This window comes from Suillus fuscotomentosus, assembly GCF_016647785.1.
Source record: "Suillus fuscotomentosus strain FC203 chromosome Unknown F5891scaffold_22, whole genome shotgun sequence".
Taxonomy (NCBI): Eukaryota; Fungi; Basidiomycota; class Agaricomycetes; order Boletales; family Suillaceae; genus Suillus; species Suillus fuscotomentosus.
In genome coordinates this window covers 567,176-590,265 of record NW_024539534.1, presented here as the reverse complement: position 1 = coordinate 590,265, position 23,090 = coordinate 567,176, and the positions used below count along the sequence as shown (strand labels likewise).

At 47.4% G+C, this 23,090-nt stretch overlaps 8 protein-coding genes across 8 annotated transcripts; 5 read left to right on the top strand and 3 right to left on the bottom strand.

Annotated features, from left to right (window-relative positions):
* Positions 1-574: 574 nt before the first annotated feature.
* On the bottom strand, positions 575-3,266 carry F5891DRAFT_1029471 (uncharacterized protein). Its single transcript, XM_041361533.1, has 21 exons — positions 2,884-3,266; positions 2,752-2,830; positions 2,677-2,690; positions 2,570-2,629; positions 2,477-2,521; positions 2,414-2,423; positions 2,340-2,357; positions 2,253-2,278; positions 2,165-2,190; positions 2,078-2,112; positions 1,988-2,024; positions 1,921-1,936; positions 1,826-1,865; positions 1,679-1,779; positions 1,567-1,626; positions 1,483-1,510; positions 1,375-1,432; positions 1,299-1,323; positions 1,100-1,247; positions 999-1,040; positions 575-948 (listed from the first exon to the last, which is right to left on the bottom strand). The coding sequence occupies exons 1-21, from the start codon at positions 2,958-2,960 to the stop codon at positions 922-924; spliced, it is 972 nt and encodes a 323-aa protein (XP_041227005.1). The 5' UTR covers positions 2,961-3,266; the 3' UTR covers positions 575-921.
* Positions 3,267-6,919: 3,653 nt separating this feature from the next.
* Positions 6,920-10,522, bottom strand: F5891DRAFT_255890 (uncharacterized protein). The gene is made up of 8 exons (XM_041371102.1): positions 10,397-10,522; positions 9,215-10,345; positions 9,090-9,163; positions 8,834-9,028; positions 8,541-8,784; positions 8,379-8,476; positions 7,121-8,321; positions 6,920-7,066 (listed from the first exon to the last, which is right to left on the bottom strand). Exons 1-7 carry the CDS (start codon positions 10,509-10,511, stop codon positions 7,260-7,262), a joined length of 2,919 nt encoding a protein of 972 aa, XP_041227004.1. The 5' UTR covers positions 10,512-10,522; the 3' UTR covers positions 6,920-7,066; positions 7,121-7,259.
* Positions 10,523-10,600: 78 nt separating this feature from the next.
* F5891DRAFT_1029454 (PIN domain-like protein) lies at positions 10,601-12,487 on the top strand. The gene is made up of 9 exons (XM_041361532.1): positions 10,601-10,942; positions 10,992-11,165; positions 11,214-11,264; positions 11,312-11,464; positions 11,516-11,646; positions 11,699-11,846; positions 11,902-11,966; positions 12,016-12,193; positions 12,241-12,487. Exons 1-9 carry the CDS (start codon positions 10,652-10,654, stop codon positions 12,292-12,294), a joined length of 1,245 nt encoding a protein of 414 aa, XP_041227003.1. The 5' UTR covers positions 10,601-10,651; the 3' UTR covers positions 12,295-12,487.
* A 34-nt stretch (positions 12,488-12,521) lies between these two features.
* On the top strand, positions 12,522-14,159 carry F5891DRAFT_255759 (uncharacterized protein). Its single transcript, XM_041371101.1, has 3 exons — positions 12,522-12,766; positions 12,825-13,408; positions 13,465-14,159. Exons 1-3 carry the CDS (start codon positions 12,742-12,744, stop codon positions 14,038-14,040), a joined length of 1,185 nt encoding a protein of 394 aa, XP_041227002.1. The 5' UTR covers positions 12,522-12,741; the 3' UTR covers positions 14,041-14,159.
* A 2,165-nt stretch (positions 14,160-16,324) lies between these two features.
* F5891DRAFT_950824 (uncharacterized protein) lies at positions 16,325-16,809 on the top strand (the record flags this gene model as incomplete). Its single annotated transcript, XM_041374994.1, has 5 exons — positions 16,325-16,348; positions 16,405-16,466; positions 16,527-16,608; positions 16,668-16,682; positions 16,741-16,809. The coding sequence occupies 5 exons, from the start codon at positions 16,325-16,327 to the stop codon at positions 16,807-16,809; spliced, it is 252 nt and encodes an 83-aa protein (XP_041227001.1).
* Positions 16,810-17,348: 539 nt separating this feature from the next.
* Positions 17,349-17,933, top strand: F5891DRAFT_1029448 (uncharacterized protein; the record flags this gene model as incomplete). The annotated part of the gene is made up of 1 exon (XM_041361531.1): positions 17,349-17,933. The coding sequence occupies one exon, from the start codon at positions 17,352-17,354 to the stop codon at positions 17,802-17,804; it is 453 nt and encodes a 150-aa protein (XP_041227000.1). The 3' UTR covers positions 17,805-17,933.
* A 424-nt stretch (positions 17,934-18,357) lies between these two features.
* F5891DRAFT_255502 (uncharacterized protein) lies at positions 18,358-20,745 on the top strand. The gene is made up of 9 exons (XM_041371099.1): positions 18,358-18,906; positions 18,960-19,324; positions 19,383-19,518; positions 19,569-19,613; positions 19,669-19,810; positions 19,867-19,962; positions 20,013-20,071; positions 20,123-20,416; positions 20,471-20,745. The coding sequence occupies exons 1-9, from the start codon at positions 18,469-18,471 to the stop codon at positions 20,615-20,617; spliced, it is 1,722 nt and encodes a 573-aa protein (XP_041226999.1). The 5' UTR covers positions 18,358-18,468; the 3' UTR covers positions 20,618-20,745.
* Positions 20,746-21,592: 847 nt separating this feature from the next.
* On the bottom strand, positions 21,593-23,047 carry F5891DRAFT_1108263 (kinase-like domain-containing protein; the record flags this gene model as incomplete). The annotated part of the gene is made up of 8 exons (XM_041363690.1): positions 22,836-23,047; positions 22,680-22,779; positions 22,545-22,610; positions 22,311-22,493; positions 22,228-22,258; positions 22,130-22,167; positions 21,857-22,081; positions 21,593-21,805 (listed from the first exon to the last, which is right to left on the bottom strand). Coding segments are annotated over exons 1-8 (900 nt in total), but the record flags the coding sequence as incomplete, so codon positions are not given.
* Between the last annotated feature and the right edge of the window lie 43 nt (positions 23,048-23,090).

The window sequence follows — 23,090 nt, the reverse complement described above, 5'->3', positions numbered from 1 at the left end:
CTTGACGGAGTGTGCTTAATGTATAATGCGCATAAATATCTCGAGCATTCATCGAAAATGAGTTACACGTTGGAGCAGGGACTAGCGGCCTAAGCCCAAAGTAAGCCAGACTAAGCTGTCACCGATGTCGTTAGGAATGAACATGGTGCTACGTGCTGACTAAGCTGCGGAAAGAGCCGTAGAGACCCCGAACGCGCAGTCCTGCTCGTGGAAACCCTGCTCCCGTAGTACTTGCTAAGATGCTGGGGAGAGATGGCCTGAGAGAGGTATCGCCAGAATGCACAGAAACGAGAGTGTTGCCGCAGCACCGCAATTTGCGGTCCATGTCGCTGGATTAAGGTTGACTGAACTGGCTGTAAAGCAGATCACGAACTTGTTGTACAGTATGTAGACACGACGAGTGGCCGGCCGAGTGCAGTGACGTGAACTCAGACTTGTTTCCACGGAGTCCCACCAGTGTCACTGGGATCGGCAAGATGCTCAGGAACCTTGACACAAGGCTCGGTAATAGATGCAGTGAACGTTGAGGTGTTGTTGGTGTGCGACTCGAGCCGACCTACGACTCGGACATGGCGAACTTGAAAGAAAGTTATGCGGATCATGAGAACTCCAAGATAGAGTACCTTCACCGTGACAGTCCGAAAAGCAAGCCTACAAATGATAGTGTATATTCCGCGCGCACAGAACAAGTACAACGCGTCATCGCGTTTTTATTCTAGTGTTGTACAAACTTCCTTCAAAACTCCAAGTTGAGGTGCGTCTACGTTAGGTTTACGGAATAAGTACTGCAACAGGCGCTGCCTTTTGCAAATAAAAGAAAGAAATAACAACAGAGCCAAATTCAATGAGAAAGTGCGCCTCGCATGTAGAGTATGGGATGGTCGAGGTGTCACAAGGGATGATATGAATGTCGGTTGAAAATTACCAGCCTACTTCACAGGGTTGTCTCTAGATGACCAGTTATCACAAGGTCGGCGACGCAGGGTAGAAGGACATACTGATTTGGTTCCCATGAATTTCGGGTCATGACTTCCGGTATCCTGTCGTAGTTAATCCTTTAGATGCATTCCAGTAGAACAAAGAAAATCACCGAACTCGCCTGTATTTCCTCCTGAACAGTTACCTTCGACAGCTGTATGGGCATCTGTACTGAAGGCTGCATAAACTCGGTAACTATACTGAAGTCCATAGATCTTCTTGCTTCACGGTCTGTGCCACGACCTCGTATGATTTTTCGAGTGTTCAGTCTAAGCAATGATATAGGTGAGGCACTAAGAACAGCTTCATAATTTGCTCACGCAGCCAGGAATGATATCGCATACACTGGATGAGCCTATCTTAGCTTGATGTAAGAATGAATTGTTTATGACTTACGTTTGCTCAGAACAAAATACATGCATACAAACACGAAGTTTCCAGGCATGATGTTGAACTTTCCATACAATTCAGTCTGTGAAACTTGTGCATAGCGTTATCACATACCAGAATAAGAGTCGACAGGCTGATAGTGCTGTATATAAAGCATACGTCAGGCTTTGAACTCGGGAAAGCACCGGTGAGACCAACCTGGTAAGAAGACCGGTATTCACTGCGTATATTGTTAACGTAGCAATCATGGAGTCCACACTGGAATAGCGGATTTATCAGAATGTGACAAATGTAAAATTGTGAGACGCACGTTAGATGGCTTGAGCGCATTTTCTGAAGGTAAAAACACAATGCGGCAGCTATGCTCATATCCGCGACGACTCCCATGCCCAAGGAAACAGTTCCCAAAGACTACAAAAGGTGAGGATGAAAAACAGATGACCGTAGACTCATGTACCTTCACGGCAAAAAGATGCGAGTAAGAAGGCAATTCGAAACTTTTTCATGCACCATGTCAGTATACTTTACGGTATAATTTAAAAAAATGAGAACCATTTTACAGTGAAGGCTGATAACAAGATTCAGAATAGTTTTGGAGGAGAAGCTAGTATGGACTCACCAATTGCCGTGCCAAGTTGTGCAATAATCATCAAAAACTTCGCAAGGACTCTTATCAGCACAGCGAAATGCGAAATCAAATTCAACCTACCAAGATCCCTGTGAGCCACCAATTTCTATAGCTGACTATGCAAAAATCAAAACGAGATTCTGAAATAGCACGAAGACAGTTCCCTACACCTCCAGACTCGTAGTGTAAAACAACTATAGAAGCCGAAGGTCAGTCATGGTTCGCACGTTCACACCGGTAGGATTGTTCCACGTACGCCTTGACAATGGCACCAACAACAGCCTGTGTTCGAAAGGATGCTCCAATTAGATATATCCACGTACAATTCACAGGCGATACTCACGCCTAAAGTCATTTGCAGCTATTGCACGAGGGAAGTTCAATGTATGTCAACGGTGAGTAAAAGTACGGCCTCACTATGAGACTCCTGACCAAAAAGTTGGAGGAAAAGAGGTCATTAGTTGGAACAGAAGGGCTCACCACTGAGGTTTTCCTGTAACCAATGGGACCGGATTCAAGTAATTTCTAGTTCATTCATTCAGCGATGTGAGGGGAGGGTAGCGAGCGACTCACGTGATGGTATAGAAGTATACAGCGTAACCAACGAAGGATTGATCAACGAAAGAAAACGACCTTGATGATCTGAGCCTTGTTTTCAGCAGAGTAGACATCCACCTCACCATATCAATGCAGCCTGATCGAATTTTGTTGTACGATGAACGTGCAGGTGAACCTGATATTATTCCTGCACTTACGAGAGCCTTGTATGCAGCCTTGTCTTGGGGAAAACGCCTATAGTAGGTGAATACTTGAATGGTCAACATTCCAAATGCACTGTAACGCAAGGTCGAGTTCAGCACCAAAAGGTCAAATCCGTGTGTACTTACGTGGCAGAGATAGCAAAACCTACGAGCAAAGCACCGAGGGTATTATCGAAGTGCGGGAGGACGTATTCTGCGGGCATCTTCCAGACCCAGCCAATGAGGATGAACAAATGGATGGGTGAAGATGGAAGTTGCGATTAGAACACGGCAGTATGAAATAGTCGGCTGGAATGCAAACACATGGCCTTGGGCATCGTCCGTAAACGGGTTGGATTACTATTTGATAAAGTTGCGGAGCTGGCAGCAGCGCTCCCGCTGTGGCAGTGGACGATGCTCCAACCTCGTCCGGGTACCGCGTGGAAGTTGGCGTTGAGTGGGATCAGAACAGAATCGCCCAAAATTACATCCTGGCAAAAAAATTTATCAAGAGAGGAATGGTGTTCAACACATCAGGCGCATTTCAAATTGATCAGTGATTTACTTAAAGGTTGCCAAATGCGGAAGCGGAGGATTCGCGGGCCGGCGGCAGGTTGAGAGAATGCGGGACCGATTGTATGTAGCACATGTATGTATCCGCGCAGTCAACTCCAGTTCGGCCCCATCGTAATCATAATCAAAGATCTAAGAATTGGGGTGCCGCAGTACAATGCCCAGCGTCTATCAGTAAAGTTGTGCCTGAACATTAACTAATTTGAATGTTCCGAATTCGCCAACATCGCAGGACTCGTCAGGTTTCTGTGTCCTTCACCTTCGGATATTATCACAAACTTCCTATCGGCGAAGCAGGAATGATCCTGACGCAGCCTATATCGTCAATATTCAGTACGGACCGAAAGAAGCCTTGGCATAAGACTTCGATCACTTCGTACTGCTCAACGTTTATCACGCTGGCCTGTTTAAAGCCCGTTAATTGCCATGTGGCCAAAGGCTGTGGCACTGCGGTAGTCTCGACATCAAGAAAGGGATAGGCACAAGGGCATACAAATGTGCATGTATCCTATTCTAGAACCCCGAGCGAATGGTTACAGATGGTTACACCAATTCCAAAGCAAAGATAGGATCGATAACAACTGTATCGATGATGGTAGGGGTGACTTACGTTTAGCGCAAAGTGCCGAAGCCATAGTCTGACAACATGTACGTTGAACGTTGAACGGCATCAAGGCGGTCATTGATATCAAATATCAATTTGCAGAATGAAGGCTAGATAAGAGTTTTGCATCACAGCTAGCACAAGGTCCATTAACAAAACCCCATTTGCAAGGGCGCATCGCGCGCATCCATTGTAACACTGACCTAGAGCCTCGGTGATTTCCCGCGTCCAAATATCCAAACCCGGGGCTGGGCCATCATACTACCAGCACTAGTGCGGTTCCTGGCGCATATGAAATGTTGAAAATTGACAACTTGGATTCTGTTTGAATGTGAGTACAAAAATTGTGCAACAGCGTCGGAGTGGCAGTGAATGCACTCCGCTTCACGCGCTGGGTCCCATTACATAAGGAGGTTCCATTTTCATGTCCGCGACTCCGCGTCGCCTCCCTTCAAGTTAGGCCTTAGAAGTTCGTGCCATTTTACCTTATTTTACCTTATCCAGAAACCTTTATTTTGTTCTAAAATCAGTGACTCATCCGCATCTCCTCCAAGTAGCAGCCTTTGTAATACATCCCCTCTGATCGATGGATGCCTCGCAGTAAGATGCAACAGATGGATATGATCTGATCTAACAGGTCAAGTGAATGTGTCAATGGCAAATTGTCAGGTGCGAATTCAATGTTTACTTCATGAAAAAACAAGTACAACTTGTGTTCGACACTCGCTTTGTTCTTCCATCGTGTAGACATAAACCATGCGGGCATCATGACCAAATGCTTCTACCCGTAAGGCTTTCACCCAATTTCATATTTTTTCCAGGTTCCACAACATGAACCTCGGTATTTTTATCGTCGGTCCTAGGCCTCAACTCATAGTGCAACTTGCTCCGTCACCACGTGTCGCTGTGTCGAAGCCCCTGCGTTTCAAAATGATTAGTATGAACTCCCTTTATACCTTCCAACGCAACTCGGAGGACGGACTTGGTAAGTTTTTCCAGGCTCCACAACAAAAAAGTATTTCCATTGTCGGCCCTCAACACATGACATACTTGCAAAAGCTTCCGCTCCCAGGTGTCGGAGTACTTTGACGTAATTTCACAGAATCCAGGTCCTCCATTCTCGTCAGTGTTAGTGATGCGAACTGGTGATCTACAAACGGACCTTTCCCCCAGGCGACAACTCGCGTTCCATTTCATGAGATCAAAAGTACACCGAAAATCTTCACCGTAAGGTTTTCAGTCGATTTGATATTTTTTTCCAGGCTTCACAACAACAACCTCGGTTTTTCCATTATCGGTCCTCAACACATAGCACACCTGCAAACTGTTCCGTTTCCAGGCGCTGGAACTCTTTGATGCGATTTCAAAGAATTCGAGTTGCCCATTCTCACCGGTGTCAGTGATGCTAACGGTGATTTTCTCGTTGGTGTTGTTGACTATGGTGACTTCGTTCATGATCATGATATTGCCTGCTTCTATGTCCAAAATGATGATCATGGACTCCCTTTATAATGATATACCTCTAAACGTACCTCCGATTTGGTAAGTTTTTCCAGGCTCCCCAACAAACACCTCAGTGTTTCCATTGTCGGCCCTCAACACATAGCACACTTGCAAGAGGTTTCGTTGCCAAGTGTCAGAGTACTTTGACGCAATTTCATAGAATCCGGCTCCCCCACTCTCGCCAGTGTCACCGATGCTAACGGTGATTTTGTCTTTTGTGTTGTTGACAATGGTAATCTTGCCCATTTCGCCTGCCCGCTCGTGTGTCCAGCATGATTATTATGAACTCCCATTATCTGAACGCACCTCGAAGATAGAGTATAGTAGAAAGATTCCGCACGAGACTTCGATACAGAAGTAAGATATTCTAGAGAACGGGTCAGACAAGATAGAAAATCTAGACCGAGGCACTTGCTCACAGGAGTGGCGAGGGGACGGACTCCTTGACTTCAATTCAAACATCGCATATTTATACTGAAACATGCACGACTGTCATCTCATCTCCGATATAGAAACCTCCAGACATGATGCGATTGAGTTATGGTCGGATGGATCTTCCAATGCATTACTCTCTCTCCGCCACCACTCCGTCCCGAGAACCCGACATGAGACACCCAATCCGAATTAGATGTCGTGACTTCAACGAGTTGCCACAAGCAAACCATGTGATCTGTTTACCTCAAGAGGCGACCGCTCGCGTTTCATTCCGTAAGATCGAAAGTACATCGAAAATATTCTTCATCATCCACATCACGATTTCGGTGTCGTACTGAAGTCCGCAGATTTCCTCTCATCAGAAGATCCAGCCGCTATTCTCGCGCGATCTGCAAAACGATAATAGTGTCCTTATGGCCTTGTGGTAAGGACGTGATGTGAGATATTATCGGCCGCCTTTCCTGTTGGGATGTGTAGGTGTTTCATCAGATCGATTGTCTAGCATGCCTGGCGGGATGAGGCGAAGAGAAAACTTTGATGCTAAAATGATGGTGTGTAATCAGGGTGCGTTGCTAGTGCCCCATACATACATGGGCGCCATGATCCAGAAGCAACGCATAAATGCATTCTTCGCCCGGCACGATGTACCCCCCCTATTCATTTCGGGTGAACTTCTCTCGGATAATCGACTTCCTTGATTCGGGTTTGAGAACAACGTATCGATGTCTTGAACAAGACTCATACATGCGATATTAGGCCTTGTGTGCTGTTGTGTGGCATGATGCTAATGCTTCTCCCAGTTCTCATCGTACATCGTGGTCGTTGGTCTGGTAGATGTCAGTCATCCGAAAACAAGAAAGTTCAAACATCTGTAAAATGTACGTAATTACCACAGTGTCATGTGGTGGACAAATAAGGGTTATCGGAGGCAAGGCCCGTGACTCAAGCCATGCGATGCGTATCACAGTCGGTACTGGCGACCGAAGACACTAATCTGCAAAATGAATTTACTGGCGCGTTTTGCATCATAATTATAGTCTCTTGAAACATTGTACATTACCAAATATAATTTGCAAGGACGCGCGCGCGTTGATTGTAACACCCAACTGCAACACCGAGGACAGAGCCTTTGTGATTTTCCGCCTCCAAAACATGTGGAGTATATTTAAAAATAGAGTCAGTTGACCCACCACTCTCAAGGCAGAGAGATCCTAGCTAGGTTCAACATCAGCCACCCACTCCGGAATGTTACAAGCGTAAGAGACTCACCGATCCTGCAAGGCATGCCTTCTGTTTTTCAGAGTCCAGGGATCACAATGGATGTACAAAAAGGGCATGCAATACTTTCTCGCAGCGTTGGACTCAGGATCCATATCACTTCAGATATCAAGTCCCACTAAATCAAGATTCATGGCGGTTCCACTTTAACCGCGTCGCCTTCACCCATCACGCCCATTTCCACACTGCCATCCCGATCCAAAATCTGACGGAGAGAAGCCCGCGTTAATGATCGTCCGAACTCCACGGGCACTCCCACTCTCGCCAGACAAAGCCTCAACATATCTTTGACTGTAGTCGTAGCGAGCCCGCCACCGCGGACAGGATTAGGCAACGACAGCCCTCGTAAGATGTGTCCTGGAGTTAGAACAGACCCTACTTTTCTCCCTCGCTTAGTTCGTGCCACCTTGACTTGTCCAGCGAGTGGAACAGCACCACCATTCCCAGCACCAGATGCAATCGCAATATCCCGTTTTGCAACGTCCACTGCAGAGCGTACAAGGGCGGCAATAAACGGTTTGAGCATAGCGGCTAGTAGTGCTGATGGTGCGAATGCCTCTTCGATCTCCGAATTTGTACGACGCTTATCCAGAGAAGGAGAGAGAAGTTCAGGGAAATGCGGAAGACGCAAAGACCCGACTCTTCTATGAATAGCAAGAATGAGGTCTGGTGGACTTAACGAGGTAATCTGCCGCGCAGAATAACGCCAAGGTCTGAGCAGAGAAGAAGCTATGGGTTGATGCGGTGATGGTCCCACATCGCCCGCAGTTTCCCCGGCGTATAGGACAATTTCGAGTCCACATCCAAAAATCTTCATCAAATCGACAATGGGTATTCGTAAACCCCGCTCCAGTTCGTGTGGCGGAACGATGTCGCAAACCCAGGTTCCTGTTTCGTCAAAAACAGGCTCCTTTTTCACTTTGACAGCGGCAGCAAGTATAGGGTGGAAGCGTTTCTTTATGCCACAGACAAAGCAGGGTTCATCCGCCGGCGAAAGCGTGGATTCTTTCTCCTTGTCCTTCTTTTCTTTCGCACTCGGTACAGGAACTTCGATCTTCGAAGACGAACGCGGAAAAAGCCCCGAGTCTTCTAGGAAGGCATAGACATCACCAACAGTGAGGGAGATCAATTCTGCGGAGGCCGAGGCAGCGTGCTGAACATAAAGTGCTTGCAGTGCTCGGGCTCTTCCCCACTACCAACAAATTTAGAAACATGAAGCGAAAAGGTCGATAACGATACAGATACGCACTTCAATGGCTTTCCGTCTCCCAGGTACAAGCGCTAAAAGATGCGCCGGTGAGGGAACGAGCTTATATGGTACCTGGGAAGGTGAACGGAACTTCATATCTATGGTAACGTTAGCATCAGAAAATCGCAGATGAACACGCGCTGCAGCGCTAGTCAGAAATACCTTTGAGCGTCATAGGGACTCTTGGCAACAAACTCCGTAGAACCTTCTCATATCCTAATTCATCTGGAAATTCTTGAGGCCTCGTCATAGATTGCCTTGTAATTTCTGCAGGTTCACGTTCCAAGGAAGGAATAGGCAGTGGAGGACCGGAAGGAACAGGGAGGAGGCGTGTCCCTCTATCAAGTTCGACATCGAGAACTTGTTCCGAGCCCAAGACAGAGCTCGCTGCATTCCCAGGGTCAAGCTACGTGAAGATTGAATACGAGTGACACGAGGCCGAAAGCAAGACATACATCAATCCAATGTTCTACTTCCATTCTCCCGCCACTGGCCCACTCCATTACGACCTTCGCAAGAAAGGGCTCAGAAGATGAGCCTATGATGGCAAAGGGCACTTTGTCCACAGTACAAGGCTGCCGTTGAGTATTATCAGATGGAGCCACCGCCAAAACTGTCAAGCGTATCATGAATGAGGCCAGAGGTATCGACTACGGAAACATAGATATCTATCAGAAGGCTTAGAGGACGAGGGAAATAGAACACACGCACATAAGAAGGAGCAGTGACACTGAGCATCCACCGATGAGTATGCGACGGTGGAATACCGAGGTCTAACCGTCGGCCTACACGGATACGATTAGATTCAATGAATATGTTGCAGAATGTGAGCATACTTGGCGAGATAAATAAACTTCTATCTGTGATATGCACACGAGCGGTGATATGGAAGCGTGAAGTTGTGCTTCCTGGTATCGCGGGAGTTGCTGTATTTTCTGCAGCGTTATCAACAAGAGCAGGCACGTCGACAATGAGATCGAGTTCAGGGCGAGCTTTATTTCGATGCGGAAAAGCCATTCGCCAAGGATGACCACCGCCCTCGTCTGCTCTCCTCGTAACGCCTTCCCTACTTTCGAAACCGGGGGAAAGCCTGCATGGGGCAGTATCAATACTCAGAATGTCAACTTCTGTATCTTCCTCATAAGCATGTATGCATCTCCGTTTGGGGGTTCTGCCAAGAAACGGAGCAAGGGCAGGGGAGTCTGCATGTAAACCGAGGGTGCGTGAGAGTAAGGTGCTGGGTATGGCTGCAGCTCCCTGCCCTTCTTCGTAAACAAGAGATGCGGGAATATTGACACCGACAGCTCGTTCAAATAGTCGTTGTAGACCGACGACGCTGCCTCCCCAAGGTACTTCAACACCTTCCTCCTCGACCCGATCTTTCTCCACATCATCACTGGAGGGTATCGGAACAGCACAAGCCGTGATGCATGCGTCGTGACTGGCCCACTCAGTACCATGAGCAAGCCGTGCGTGATTCAAGAGCCCTTGAAGGGTACTGAATTGTGTGCGAGTACAAGTAGGACAAGTAAGGATAGCAATCTGCTCATCAGTGGCTGTCTGTGAAAGGGGCAGACGAATATAGAGCAGCTTTTTCTGCGGATGCAATTTTGCTGCAGCCGTACGTGTCGGCCTGACCTTTGGAGGTATTCGCTCGCGCTGTGTTGGGGCGACAGGGGAGAATGAACGAAGAGAAGAAGGTTCAGCGTCATCGTATACTGACTCTTCTCGATCAAATAAGAAGGCACAAGGTACTTCGACAGCGTTAAGGGCGTCTAAAGCAGCTTCTTGAAAGTCGTCTAGTGTAGCATCAGGAACTGGAGTGGACGAGTCCCGAGTGAGAGCCTCCTGCAGGATAAGTGCCCATGTTATGCGAGATTCGATGGTGTTTAGAAGGCGTTGGCGGATAGCAATATCCAGGTCAATCTCCTCAGCAATAAGTTGGCGTATTCCAAGGTCGGCTTCATCTGAAAAATATCAGGTGTAGGTTACACAGAAAGTTCTGGGCTACCGCGCACCTTCTGTCACGGATTTAATTTCAAGTTCGACATTGTGATCCTCGTGAAGTGAGAAGCGCCTGCGTTTTTGTGGACGAGAACCGACCACATTGTGTAAGGAAAGTGAATGGCTCATGTACACATTCTACTTGTCCCTCGGAGGAAACACACAGGTCACATCGCGTTGTGTCACAGTCGCGTCACAATTGTCACGCGACTATTGTCACACACCTCACCACCATCCACTACGTCGAGATCCAACACAACCAAAAAAACATGGGAATCAAAGGACTCACAGCACTCATCTCCGAGCATGCACCAAAGGCTATTACAGAACATGAGATTAAGACCCTCTTTGGACGCAAAGTCGCCATAGACGCGTCCATGTCCATATACCAGTTCCTTATTGCTGTCCGCCAGAAGGATGGCGAGATGCTCACAAACGATGCGGGGGAGACGACGAGTCATTTGATGGGTTTTTTCTATCGTACTATACGTATAGTCGAGAATGGTATCAAACCCGCGTATGTATTCGATGGCAAACCTCCCGAGCTCAAGTCGGGCGTGGTATGTGGCTCAATCATATTATGTATGGATCATCCTCACCTTCTCACAGCTCTCAAAACGTTTTGAAAGGCGGGAGGAAGCTAAGGAAGAAGGTGAAGAGGCTAAAGAAACCGGTACTGCAGAGGATGTCGACAAGCTCTCTAGACGAACCGTCAAAGTCACAAAAGAGCACAACGAAGAATGTAGAAAACTACTGAAACTTATGGGTATCCCTGTCATCGTAGTATGTCTTTTAATATGCTCCGTGGCTCAATTATTAATACACTCTCAGGCGCCATCTGAAGCAGAGGCACAATGTGCAGAGCTCGCCAGGGGAGGCAAGGTCTGCAATGCGTTATAGCGTCGATGTTTATACTCACCGAAATTTAGGTATACGCAGCAGGTTCAGAAGATATGGACACCCTCACCTTCAACGCACCCATTCTCTACCGGCACTTGACCTTCTCCGAGGCAAAGAAAGCACCTATAAGTGAGATAAACCTCCAAAAGGCACTCGAAGGTCTCGAGATGGACATGTCACAGGTCCGTTCTATATATGGCCCCTGATTTATCCTGAAACTGAACTTTTACAAGTTCATCGACCTCTGTATACTACTCGGTTGCGACTATCTTGAGCCAATAAGAGGAGTTGGCCCGAAGAGTGCTTTAAAGCTCATACGAGAGCATGGTGGGCTTGCAGGTGTCGTCGAGCATTTGCGCGAGAAGTACGCGATTTTAGCCCTACGCAACTTCATGTCCCTCACGTGGTCACCTTAGGCAGGCGGAGAAGGAGGAGAAAGCCGCTGACGCAGAAGATGGTGTCAAGAAGAAAAAGGGAGGCGTACAAGTCCCCGAAGATTGGCCTTGGGAAGAGGCAAAGAAATTATTTGAAAAACCTGACGTAGTCCCGGCTTCTGAGGTGGAGGTATGAAATCTATTCCCTGCTGTTCCATCAGCATGACCACTCACATTCTTGTCAGCTCGAGTGGAAAGACCCAGATATCGATGGTCTTGTGCAGTTCCTGGTCACTGAGAAAGGATTCAAGTAAGCACGGTCTTCCACTGACACAGCCACCGACTGACACGGATACAAGTGAGGAAAGAGTCCGCAAAGGTGCCGAAAAGCTACAAAAATTCTTAAACGCAAAGCAGCAAGGTCGTCTTGATGGCTTCTTCTCAGTAAAAACCAAAACCTCGCCGAAGAAGTCGAAGGTCGACGACGCAAAATCAAAAAGTAAAACTGTTAAAGACGGAAAGGGAACAAAACGGAAGGTGAGTATCTGTTCGAAGCACGACGATCTTTACTAACATCATATCAGGCAGAAGAGAAAGCAGGAGCATCAAGCAACAAAAAGAGCAAGACGAAGAAATAACTGGTCAACCACGTAGCACATTCCCCTTCCTCTTTCATTATTTGCTAGGTGTTTTTCGATGTCTGCACTATCTTATTAATGTTGTATCACGGCATGTATTTCTTCGCATTGTATATTACTGCCCAATACTTATATGATTAGCCGTTCAATCCAAAACACCATCCTTCTATCAATCAGACATGAACGGTGTCCCACACTCCAAAAAACACGTGTAGGACGCGTTTCAGCTCGACCACTTCATTCTACGTGATCAGATTGCAAAAGGTGGAGTAAACCAGGCACCGCATTCAAAGGTTCGAACGCATAAGGCCTCGTGTTTACCTCAGGTTCGGAAACAGACCGAGAGAGTGGCACATGCCTGGCTCCTGACTTTACCCTTGACATCGACAAAGGATCATCGCATCGGGGTATACAAGCAGCACCCAAGGCCGCTATCCATCGCGGAAAATGCGGTATCGACGGTCAGATAGCGGTGAGTATCACCTTTGAGTAATTGATCAACAGATTTGGACTCATCGATGGGCATCAAGATTCATCTCATGAGATATCCGTTCAAGCCCCCGTGGCTCGCAGACACAGACACCCCCGAGCACCAACGACGGTCCAGATCGTAAACGATGACTTTGACGCCGTGACCCAGGACGTCGACTTTGAGACTGCGTCGGAGATGCGGGGATTTGATGGTGTCACGCAGGTGCATGTCCACAAAGAGGAGATAGAAGATGCCGCACGATATAGTGGCGTGTATGGAGTTTATGGGGAGTGGGCAGAGAAACATGAAGTCGACTATGGGCGAGCTTCTGATCTGCAACAAGAAGATTACCTTTATGCCGAGGAGCTCGCGAGGCGCGTGCTCGATGCGGGGCTTAACGATCAAGAGACTGTACATTCATCGGACAAGCGGCAACAACATGTAGGCACTATAAAGCGTCGTGGGTCTGAGGCAAGATCGAAAGTCGTTGAACGTGGAACGACGGTCTCCATGTGGAGGGAAGATGTTGCGAGAAAGGAGAAGGATGAATTTGGGAACGTGGTTGGGAATATTGCCGCTGATATCGCTCAACGGACCCAGGAGTGGCGAAGCAAGTCGCCGCCAGTGCCCAGAGATATAGAGGTCTGTGCCTCAATACATCATCAAATCGAATATACGTTGACCACCAAAGCCTACAGAATCTGAAATCAGGACTCAGAAGAAGCCGCTCCAGTGCTTCTCAGACATATCGCTCGGAGAGATTATACACACCGTCTGATCTCAACGCGAACTGGTCACCTCAGGGGAAGAAAGCAAAACGCGACAAACAGTGTTCTCCTCCAAGCCCGACACGTTCTGAACGGATATACACAATGGCTGAACTCAAAGCTCTATCCAAGCATGTAAAAACCTCACCACTACAACCGCAGCCAGCCACTTTTTCGCAAGAACGACCACCAACCAGGAGTACCAATAGCAACAGCAACTCGCCTCCACGTAGCCATCCTAGTAGAAGCTGGCCTTCTGCGCCCGCAATGGGCGTTCGTTCAACCTCTACGTCATCGGTTGAAACGGTGCTTTCGTCTTGCGAACCGACGTTGCTTCATATAGCACCTATACTTGCTAGTCTCGGAATTCGGCGCGAGGAACACCTCCGTGCATTTGCCCGGTTGCGAGAGGAAACAAGAGACAGGGAGATGAAGGAGGAGGTGTTGAAGAAAGGTGTGACTGTACTTGAGTGGGCGATTTTGATGGACAAACTTCAGTCTTTTTGATATGACTTACTAGCTTTGCCTAAAGGAAATGTCGACTGGTTACTTTCGATAGCGTACTCAATATATGGGAATCCTTCCATATATCCCCGACTCTATGAAGTGGGGAGGGTTTCAGTGTGAGGCACCTGTATGTGACTTAGAAGTTAAACTTCTTCTATCATAAGTGCGTTCGTCCTGTGACCAGCGTTGGACGTACAATTCTCGGTGTCCTCGCCCACAGAGATGCGTAGCGATCCTGTGCGGAAATATAGAAATATGAGTACCATACTGTTTAGTCTACTGTCCCGTGCGAGGGGCATTTTGTTCCGCCGCATAATTTGATTTTGATAGCTGGTGCACAACAAGCCATGGTCATGACAAAACCCCAAGCAAGCGCCTCCGAACTTTGAGACATGCGATATTTCGTGGGTGCTCTTAAGCTGATACTCATCCAAGACGTTACAAAATGCACCTCATAGGTAATATATTATCGTCACCTGAGTATGAGTGCCTTACATACTTTTCCAGGTCCCAAAATATGAATTTTATGTACTAAGTACCAGGGTACTTCAATGACAATTTCTCATCTGTAGAGTCGGTTTTAAAAAACTGCTGATGGAGTGATTCAATTAAAAACCGCGCGAGTGACATATCCGATAGTGAGGTTGTGGAAGAATATCACTGACCCGGTGGTCTCGTCATCAAACAATGGGGAGTCAGGGGTAAGGATGGCAAGGGCCGCAGTGGAATTCGGTCTGAAGACTTTGGGTTAGGCTCTGAAGGCAAATAGTCTGTACCCCTCTGTAACTTGAAAGAATATGATTCAGCTCGGGGTAGTGGTTAGGAAGAAGATTACCTGCTAGATACTAATATTTCGGATGACTTACAGGCTGGCGGCGAATGCAAAGCGCTTTGGAACGCTGACTGACTGGTTCCGAGGTGAACCAACTAATGATATTTATATGAATCAAGTTCTCCTATAACCGGATTTCCTTTGCATGTAACTCTCAACAAGGTGAAGAAAGGTAGCCCTCCGATACACGTTTAAGTTATACCTCCCACATACCCTCCACACACAGGACCTGTGATAGATATACATTAGTGTAGTGAAAGCTGAGAATGTGCAATTTACTCGCCTGTACTGCTATGCAAGGCAAAAATCTCACCAATGCTGGAACAGCATGTTGCCATAAATCAAGACGTTTTCCTGGAGAATCAGGACGTGAGCGACGAGTATACTTTCTGTATGTGGTCATCTGCACCCCTGCAAGGTCATCATGTACAATTAAGTTGCTGTGCACTGAGCATGCATAAGTGTTTGGAAAATTGGCTGCAGTAGAAGAACCTAGGATATTGCAATGCAAAGGCAATTTCTCTTGGCTGACAAGGTCAGTAAACTCAGCACGTTTCTGCAGACACGAAAGAGAGTTGACAAGAGTTTATCTTGAAATGACAAGAGGTCGTGCTAGCGCTCGAGATAGATTGTCAGCCCATGAGCAAACCACTGCGGGGTAGTGCCCAAAGTCATTTACCACTCCCCAGAGTGGACGGATACTATCATGTCTAAGACGACCCCACACTTTGAGCTCATGACGCACTCTCCGAGTGGAGCTCATGATTAGATATATTGACATGCCATGCAAAAGGGCACTGTCTGCGCCTTATTCCACCTAAAGCATCACTATCTAACTCGAATGAATGAATGAACGTTCTTCACTGCCACCTACACCACGTTCAAGATAATTCACTATAAATGCTGTAGACATACCTTAACAGTCCAACTAGGCTTCGGTTGATAATCTTGCGGAGCCTCACCTGATGCAGAACCTAAGTACCAACGATTTGTTCTTCTGTCGCTGTTGTTTTCGACAGAGATAGAGAGGAATCTGGGAACTACTTGAGTAAAGCATATATATCTCACATATATGTGCTGGCGACAGGGCATTCGGTGTCCTTCAACTGGTTTGTCTCGAAGATGGAATCAGAAACCTTCCCCTGAGGGATGTATTACTGTTTGGGCTTGCGTATCGCGAGAACGGCGCCTAGTATTCCCTCCAGGAACAGAAAATCTGCCTTGGAAGAGAGGTTGAGGAGGAAGCTAATCGACTAGAGTGATTTGAATGATAGCGCGACTCGGGCCAGAGAAGTCTGAGCGACGTTTTGAAAGCCTTTCAAGTTGAAAGTGGAGGAATGGTGGCACAAATAATCAACAACACCGCTGTTGCACAACTTGCATTCCCGCCGTTACTCGTCACTTTCGAATTTTCACATACTCGTCATTTTACAGGAGAACAGACAGACAATCATGCATGCCGTGACATCCGCCAAGGTATGTCAAATTTTAAGTCAGACTCGTATAATGAGTGTGTTCAAATTTGTGTATAGAAACAAAAGGAATACATTGACAAACTTCAGGCAGAAATTGATGTCCTACAGAAGAGGATAGGGTTGGAACAGATGATCATTGACTCTGACGGAACGTGCTGATATTTTGAATTAATCTATAGTGAGAATGAGAGCGCTGAGGCTATCGTATCAAAACACATAAACCTGTTGCACCGTTATAATGAAGCCAAGGACGCTACTCAGGTTTGGCCCCCATGTTCCGTCCTTTATCATATCCTCCAAGCTAATGCTCTGCATCAAAGTTACTGATAGGAAGGGTATCAAACTCTACGAGGTCCTCTACTGCTTTTATGATATGCTCATGTGTTGTTACAGCTCGCCGCTTCGAAGGAAACCACCGTTCGGCAAATCCATCACGACATGGACCTCATGGATGACCAGTGACATCTGCTCCGCCTCTATCCTGCCCTGCATCTTCAATAGTTGGCTGTTTTTTTTTCTGTTCCGCATACATCATGTTCAGCTGTATATTATGTTTGTAACAATATCCAACTGGTCCCATTTTCAGCCATACTCGAGCAATTCTTCCATCCAGCGCATATCCTCCTAATGGCCAGGCCTTGATGGGCTCGGCACAACATCCGTATGGTCCAGCCAACGAGCGTGTGTTTATTACCGAGAACGGCTCGCACAGCACGGCATGATGAGGTCCTGTAACAACGGACTCGGCAACGAGCTCCCCGAGATTGATAGAGCGTCCATTGACGAGGTTATCAAACGAAACTACTATCGGAGATGCTGTAGCTTGTTTTCTGCCCACACCAAGCCCCAAAGTCATTCATGCCCATCGAGATGACCACGTCGCCGCTGGTTGGGGAAGCAATTTCAAAGCAAGATATGATGTCTCCCAAGCGGCAACGATGAGACAACAATATCCTTGGGAAGCGTAAGTTTTGTACAAGGATATAATAATCGGCATGATGTCCATGTATTCAATACTCAGGACCCAGCTGCCCTTTGCATGTGTCTCTACACCCACAAAGCTCCCTTCGGCCGTCACCAAACTTCAACAATGGGATTGTGGTTTGCAGAAAGCGCGGTATTTGGCCGATATGGGTTTAGGTAAACTGAATGCAGACTTGTGTCCTTTCAGTAGGTCACTCGGATTCCCAAAGTGCCGAGAAGTCTGTAAAGGCCGCCGCACGATGTCATTATCATCTCGCCTGCCTGCCATTAGGATCTTCGCCTCCATCTCTTCTAATCCCTACGAGTCTCTCACGCCTGTCTGTCTACTACTTCCTCTGTTGGCTTATTTCCTACCCGCCTACCAACACTACGTCATTGGCTGCAGCTCCCAGTCCACGCTATACGGTTACCGTGTCCTCCCTAGAACCGTGACGGCAAGCCGACAAGGATGGCGAGATTGGCATGACATTTGACATAGATAGCGGGATCCGTGACAGTGGCTTGACGTCGACTGGCACGGTGGTTGCGATGATGCAGACAGACCTTTGACCGCCCGGAACTTTCCAATCACAGACCGCAGACGTTGCTCAGATGTGCCCCCAGACTTTGGCGCAGAGTGTGCGCAGACTTCATACATTTTCCTGCATGTCCTCGTGGTTTGCTCAAGTCAGTAAGCGGCACTCTTTGAAAGTATGTTGCATCAGAACCATCGGCAAGCTGACTGCGAGCGTTGGAGAGCAGCTAGGAGACGGAGATATGGAGTCTGAGATCTGAGCTTCCATGAATGGGGCACGATATGAGACTTGATCGTGATCGCGCACGTACTATATCTTTTGTAACCAGTTCTTTACTGTCCACAGGTAAATCGAACATGTTGTATCACGATGAATGTGAAAGCCAAGCCGTGCATCTAGATCATGATGGGGTACAGATTACAGCTCCTCAATTGCGACTCGGACGCGTCAAACATGTGACCTGTAATGGCATGATGTCTCGTGCCGGCTACTTACCGAGCGTGGACTCCGTGGAGTTTCCAATATTTGTCGTACTACATATGTATTATTAGCGCTTTGATTCAATCATTCGATTTCCTCTCTGACCACCACCATTAATATTGCCATAGCCCCACCCGTTGCAATGGGAAGCGACGCATTCTACTTCATCGGTATCGATGTCGGCACTGGTTCTGCTCGTGCGTCTCTCGTCGCACAAAATGGCGAGATCAAAGCGTCCTCCACAAAGGACACCATCACTTGGCGCGATCATCATGATCATCGCATCTTCGAGCAATCAACGAACAATATTTGGGAGCAGATCTGTACCGCAGTGAAAGAAGTGTTAAAGGAGTCTAACATTCCCGCGACCGCAGTCAAGGGACTTGGCTTCGATGCTACCTGCTCTCTCGCTGTGTCAGATTTTAACGCGAATCCGATAACAGTGACCAAAGGCCACGATATCGGAAAGAATGGCCATCGGAACATCATTCTGTGGGCAGACCATCGCGCTGAGAAGGAGGCTGAACTTATCAACTCCACTGGGTCGATTGTCTTGAATTATGTCGGCGGAACCATGAGTGTATGCATCAACTACTAATCTGGTATACCTCGCTAATTTCACTTTGCGAGCAGCTTGAGATGGAGGTGCCCAAGATTCTTTGGCTCAAGAAGCACATGGACCCTGCCCTGTTCGCCCGATGCCAATTCTTTGACCTTCCCGATTTCTTCACATATAAAGCAACCGGAGATAGCACACGCTCGTATTGTTCGACTACGTGCAAATGCTCTTTTGTTCCCGACAAAGGTTGGCAGCCGGACTTCTTTGAACGCATTGGTCTCGGTGAACTCATTGATGATGGTAACTGGAGGCAAATGGGCACCGCCCACGGCCGAGTGCAGGCTGCCGGAAGTCCAGTCGGTCAAGGCTTGACTCGACAGGCGGCTGAAGAACTCGGACTTGTGGAGGGCACTGCTGTCGGAAGTGGTCTGATCGACGCGTACGTCACATTACATCAATGGATCTACTTTGATGTGGATGCTCATGCGTCGTGCTAGGTATGCTGGCTGGATGGGCACAGTTGCTGCTCGATACACTGAGAACGGTCAGCTCTCAACCGTACTTCCCTCTCTCGACGAGTCTCGGCACCGTTTGGCCGCTGTTGCTGGAACTAGCACTTGTCATCTTGTTCAGGTGAGTTACATGCACATATCGTCTCTATCCTGATGAAAACATCGTTTCAGAGTCGAGAAGGTGTCTTTGTCAAGGGTGTGTGGGGCCCATATAAAGTATTTCACTACCATCCTGCATATCAATCGATGTCCTAATGGTACATTCCCACAGGATGCAACTTTCCCTGGCTGGTGGATGAATGAAGGGGGCCAGTCGTCCACGGGACAGCTTATTGACTTCATCATCACCACTCATCATGCGTATCCTGACCTCAAAGAACGTGCAAAGCAAGAGGGAAAGGCTATCCATACTGGTTCGTGTAGCTCTTCATGCTGGATCGACGAATTCCGTTCTCATGTCTGTCTATAGTCTTGCTGGACGTCCTCGAAAAATTGCGCCATGAGAATCATGTTGATACCTACACGGAGCTTACGAAGCATATACATTTCTACCCCGATTTCCATGGTGAGATGACCTACAGTTCGATTTTACTATCTTATTGACATCTATCGCAGGAAACAGGTCTCCGATTGCTGACCCTCGCATGAGAGGTTCCATTATCGGTCTTGAGCTGGTAAGTCACCGCTTCGATTAAGAACTGAACTATAGCTAAAGTGGTCGCCAGGAATCATCTATCGCTGACCTTGCTCGCAAGTACTACCTTACCCTTGAGGCTATCGCACTTCAAACACGCCACATCGTCGAGGCTCTCAACACGGCAGGTCATGACATCACGTCTCTGTATATGTCCGGTGGACAAGCAAAGAATGTGGTGATGATGCAACTCTTTGCGGACACGTGTAACATCCCCGTCATCTTGCCCAAGTCACATTCTGAGGCGGTGGTCCTCGGTGCCGCAATGTTGGGAAGGATTGCCGCGGAGGGTGTCAAGGTCGGAGAAGATATGTGGAAGATCATGGTAAGACGTCCCATGCAATCTACTGAGCGTAGTTGATGCTTATTTGTCATTCAGGTCGAAATGACACCTGCTGGCACCCTCGTGGCTCCTGGTGCTTCACCGAAAGTGAAGAAACTGTTAGATGCCAAATACAAGATATTCCGAGAGACGATTGATATCCAGAAGCGATGGAGACAGGAGATTGAAGAAGCTGGCAATTGAATGTGCATGTGCAGTCGAAGAAAGCGCAATCCAGTTCACGATAGATTTCTGTATTATTGTACCAATATTGCATGGACGGAAGAATACGAGCTCGGTACCCCAGTCGATTGCGCGACAACTATATTCGAGAATCGGCTATCACAATGATGCAGATAATGAATGTGGATCGCGATGGCACCGGTAAAAGTAAAACACACGCAGAGGGAGCACCAGTGATGCTAGTGAGCAGCGCGTGCAATGTTGGGAGGCAAGAGACATGGGCATCAGCGAAAGGATGACTGTTGGAACTAACGAAAATGGGCTCCTTGGGGTCTTGCATAAGCTTGAACTTTGCTTACTTCCAGGTCAACTTTCTCCTCTACCATCTCCGACAATATTCGGGAGGAGCCCCAGAGCTGTTCGCTCGACCATTGTTCGCTCGCCATCGCATGTTCTGCCGTTCTCATCTAGAGTGTCATTTAACTCGGAGGGGTATTTGGACTCGGAGGCGGCGGTGGATGATTTCGGTGACATCCTCAGCTCCCTTGGGGGTATCGGGACAGTCACAACAAAATGGACAACAGTGACCAGTCTATACACAGGCCGCCGCCAACCCATTTTGTTTATACTCTCCATTGGTAAGTGGCACTAAGACACCTCGTCCCAGTACATGAGAATTGCTGCCTGCGCATCGGTAGAAACCTTGCTTAACCAGTACTTGGCCTGAAAGGGGTGCAAACGAAAGAGCTACCATCACGTCACGAGGTGCGTTTTTCACACGATGTGCTCAGCTCATCGGCAACTTTCAAACCGACTCTACAAGTCTGACAAATAACCCTACTAGCACGTAGAATTTGTACTTAGGGAACGTAGAGAATTCGATAGGCTTAATACAGGCATTATAGGCGTGTCGAGTGTTATCTGACGTGTGCCAAGTTGCTCACAAGTATTCTGAAGTCCCACTTCAGTCACCGACATGCGTTCAACCAATTAAATGTTGTGCTTACTTCGTTGTGCCGCGATAAAAATTAGGATATCTTCAATGGTTGGTCGGGCATCGCATGGACTCCAGCAGCGTTCTATCATGCTCCAATGTTCTTCCGTGATCGTCGGCTCCTCCGGGCGTCTGGGTTTTTTGCCATTCACTACCATCATGATAATCTGCATCTGCTGTTTGATGTAATAGTAAGGGACCTTCCCAGAGAGAACCTGACATAAGGAAATACTTCAGTAAGCGGCTATGCAAAGGACAATGCGCACCTGTAACATGATGCTGCCGAATGAGTAGACATCAGCTTCTTTACTAGGGCGATTGATTGAGCCGTCTTGGTTTTCCGGTAAAGCGAACAGCTCTGGGGCTCCCCATCGAATGTTGCCGGAGATAGTAGAAGAGAAAGTTGATGAACCAAAAAAATCGGACACAACACCGGAAAGCCCAAAATCCGAAAGACAAGCGGTGCCATTCTCCATCACCAGAACATTGGACTGGAACATTTTCAGCATGTTATATTGGAAGAGCTGGGCTCGACGAACCCCACTGAGGTCTCCATGTACAACTTGATTTGTATGAACTAAGGGAACAATCAATATGGTTAACACACTGAATATTAACATTCCGGACAAATACTGACGATAATGTAGACCACTTGCGACATCAGACAACTAGCAGCAGGATCGTCTCAATCAGCTTTGGACAAATCGAAAATCAACTCACAAGTTTGAATCGTCCGGCTATCAGAAGGTCTCGATGGGACTCAAGATACATAATCAAGGATCCATTTTTCGCCCACGGACACACCATGGCAGTAAACGGACCGAATCCGAGAGCAACGCCATACAATGGAAGGATGTTGTCGTGGATAAGTTTTTGCCATATGATTAATTCTCGACGCAATCTCTGATGAAACCAACGTTATGTGTTGATTTTACGTAAAACAAAAGTATTTGCCTTATCTTTCTTGATCCTGTCATTCTCATCAATGAAGTAAGATCTGATGGCTTTAACTGCCACATTCTGACGGTGAGGAAGGTTTCTGCAGGTTAGTGACTGAAGGCTATATGTTGAAAGTCAGCATCGGCGGACCTCGTCAGGTAAGCTACACTTCCAGATATCTCCGAAGCCTCCGTGAGCAATTGGATAGTTGGATTGCTTACGGAGATACTGGGTGAGGTCGTTGAATGGTCTGATACCAACAGAATAAGCATGTGTCCAACAGATGCTCAAAACTGATATTCGTACTTTTGCTCCTCACCTCGGGCTTGAACGACTGTGGTAGGCGACATTGACGCCAAATGACATCGAACACGACTAGTTAATGGATGTAGCTTTGAAGAGAATGACTAGTTAGAAACACTCAGATCAATAGGCTCGAGGACGACTGGGAATTCGAGCACCAACGTGTTTACTGTCGATATTTATTAGTTGCATCGATAATATATTTGCCTTATCAACCACCTGATACCGTCCATAGAAGGCATTAAACACACCATAACC

What these genes read in the sequence shown, in the direction of transcription:
- F5891DRAFT_1029471 (XM_041361533.1), bottom strand. Translation starts at nt 2,960, where the DNA reads ATGCCCGCAGAATACGTCCTCCCGCACTTCGATAATACCCTCGGTGCT. An exon ending in TACACTACGAGTCTGGAGGT is followed by an intron (nt 2,113 to 2,164) that starts GTAGGGAACTGT and finishes ATTTTTGCATAG; the next exon opens with TCAGCTATAGAAATTGGTGG. An exon ending in AATACCGGTCTTCTTACCAG is followed by an intron (nt 1,511 to 1,566) that starts GTTGGTCTCACC and finishes CTTTATATACAG; the next exon opens with CACTATCAGCCTGTCGACTC.
- F5891DRAFT_255502 (XM_041371099.1), top strand. Translation starts at nt 18,469, where the DNA reads ATGGGAAGCGACGCATTCTACTTCATCGGTATCGATGTCGGCACTGGT. An exon ending in GTGTGTGGGGCCCATATAAA is followed by an intron (nt 19,614 to 19,668) that starts GTATTTCACTAC and finishes ACATTCCCACAG; the next exon opens with GATGCAACTTTCCCTGGCTG. An exon ending in TTTCTACCCCGATTTCCATG is followed by an intron (nt 19,963 to 20,012) that starts GTGAGATGACCT and finishes CATCTATCGCAG; the next exon opens with GAAACAGGTCTCCGATTGCT.
- F5891DRAFT_255759 (XM_041371101.1), top strand. Translation starts at nt 12,742, where the DNA reads ATGCGGTATCGACGGTCAGATAGCG. An exon ending in GTATCGACGGTCAGATAGCG is followed by an intron (nt 12,767 to 12,824) that starts GTGAGTATCACC and finishes ATGGGCATCAAG; the next exon opens with ATTCATCTCATGAGATATCC. An exon ending in CAGTGCCCAGAGATATAGAG is followed by an intron (nt 13,409 to 13,464) that starts GTCTGTGCCTCA and finishes CAAAGCCTACAG; the next exon opens with AATCTGAAATCAGGACTCAG.
- F5891DRAFT_255890 (XM_041371102.1), bottom strand. Translation starts at nt 10,511, where the DNA reads ATGAGCCATTCACTTTCCTTACACAATGTGGTCGGTTCTCGTCCACAA. An exon ending in AATTAAATCCGTGACAGAAG is followed by an intron (nt 10,346 to 10,396) that starts GTGCGCGGTAGC and finishes GATATTTTTCAG; the next exon opens with ATGAAGCCGACCTTGGAATA. An exon ending in AAGTAGAACATTGGATTGAT is followed by an intron (nt 8,785 to 8,833) that starts GTATGTCTTGCT and finishes ATCTTCACGTAG; the next exon opens with CTTGACCCTGGGAATGCAGC.
- F5891DRAFT_1029454 (XM_041361532.1), top strand. Translation starts at nt 10,652, where the DNA reads ATGGGAATCAAAGGACTCACAGCACTCATCTCCGAGCATGCACCAAAG. An exon ending in CCGAGCTCAAGTCGGGCGTG is followed by an intron (nt 10,943 to 10,991) that starts GTATGTGGCTCA and finishes ACCTTCTCACAG; the next exon opens with CTCTCAAAACGTTTTGAAAG. An exon ending in TGGGTATCCCTGTCATCGTA is followed by an intron (nt 11,166 to 11,213) that starts GTATGTCTTTTA and finishes ATACACTCTCAG; the next exon opens with GCGCCATCTGAAGCAGAGGC.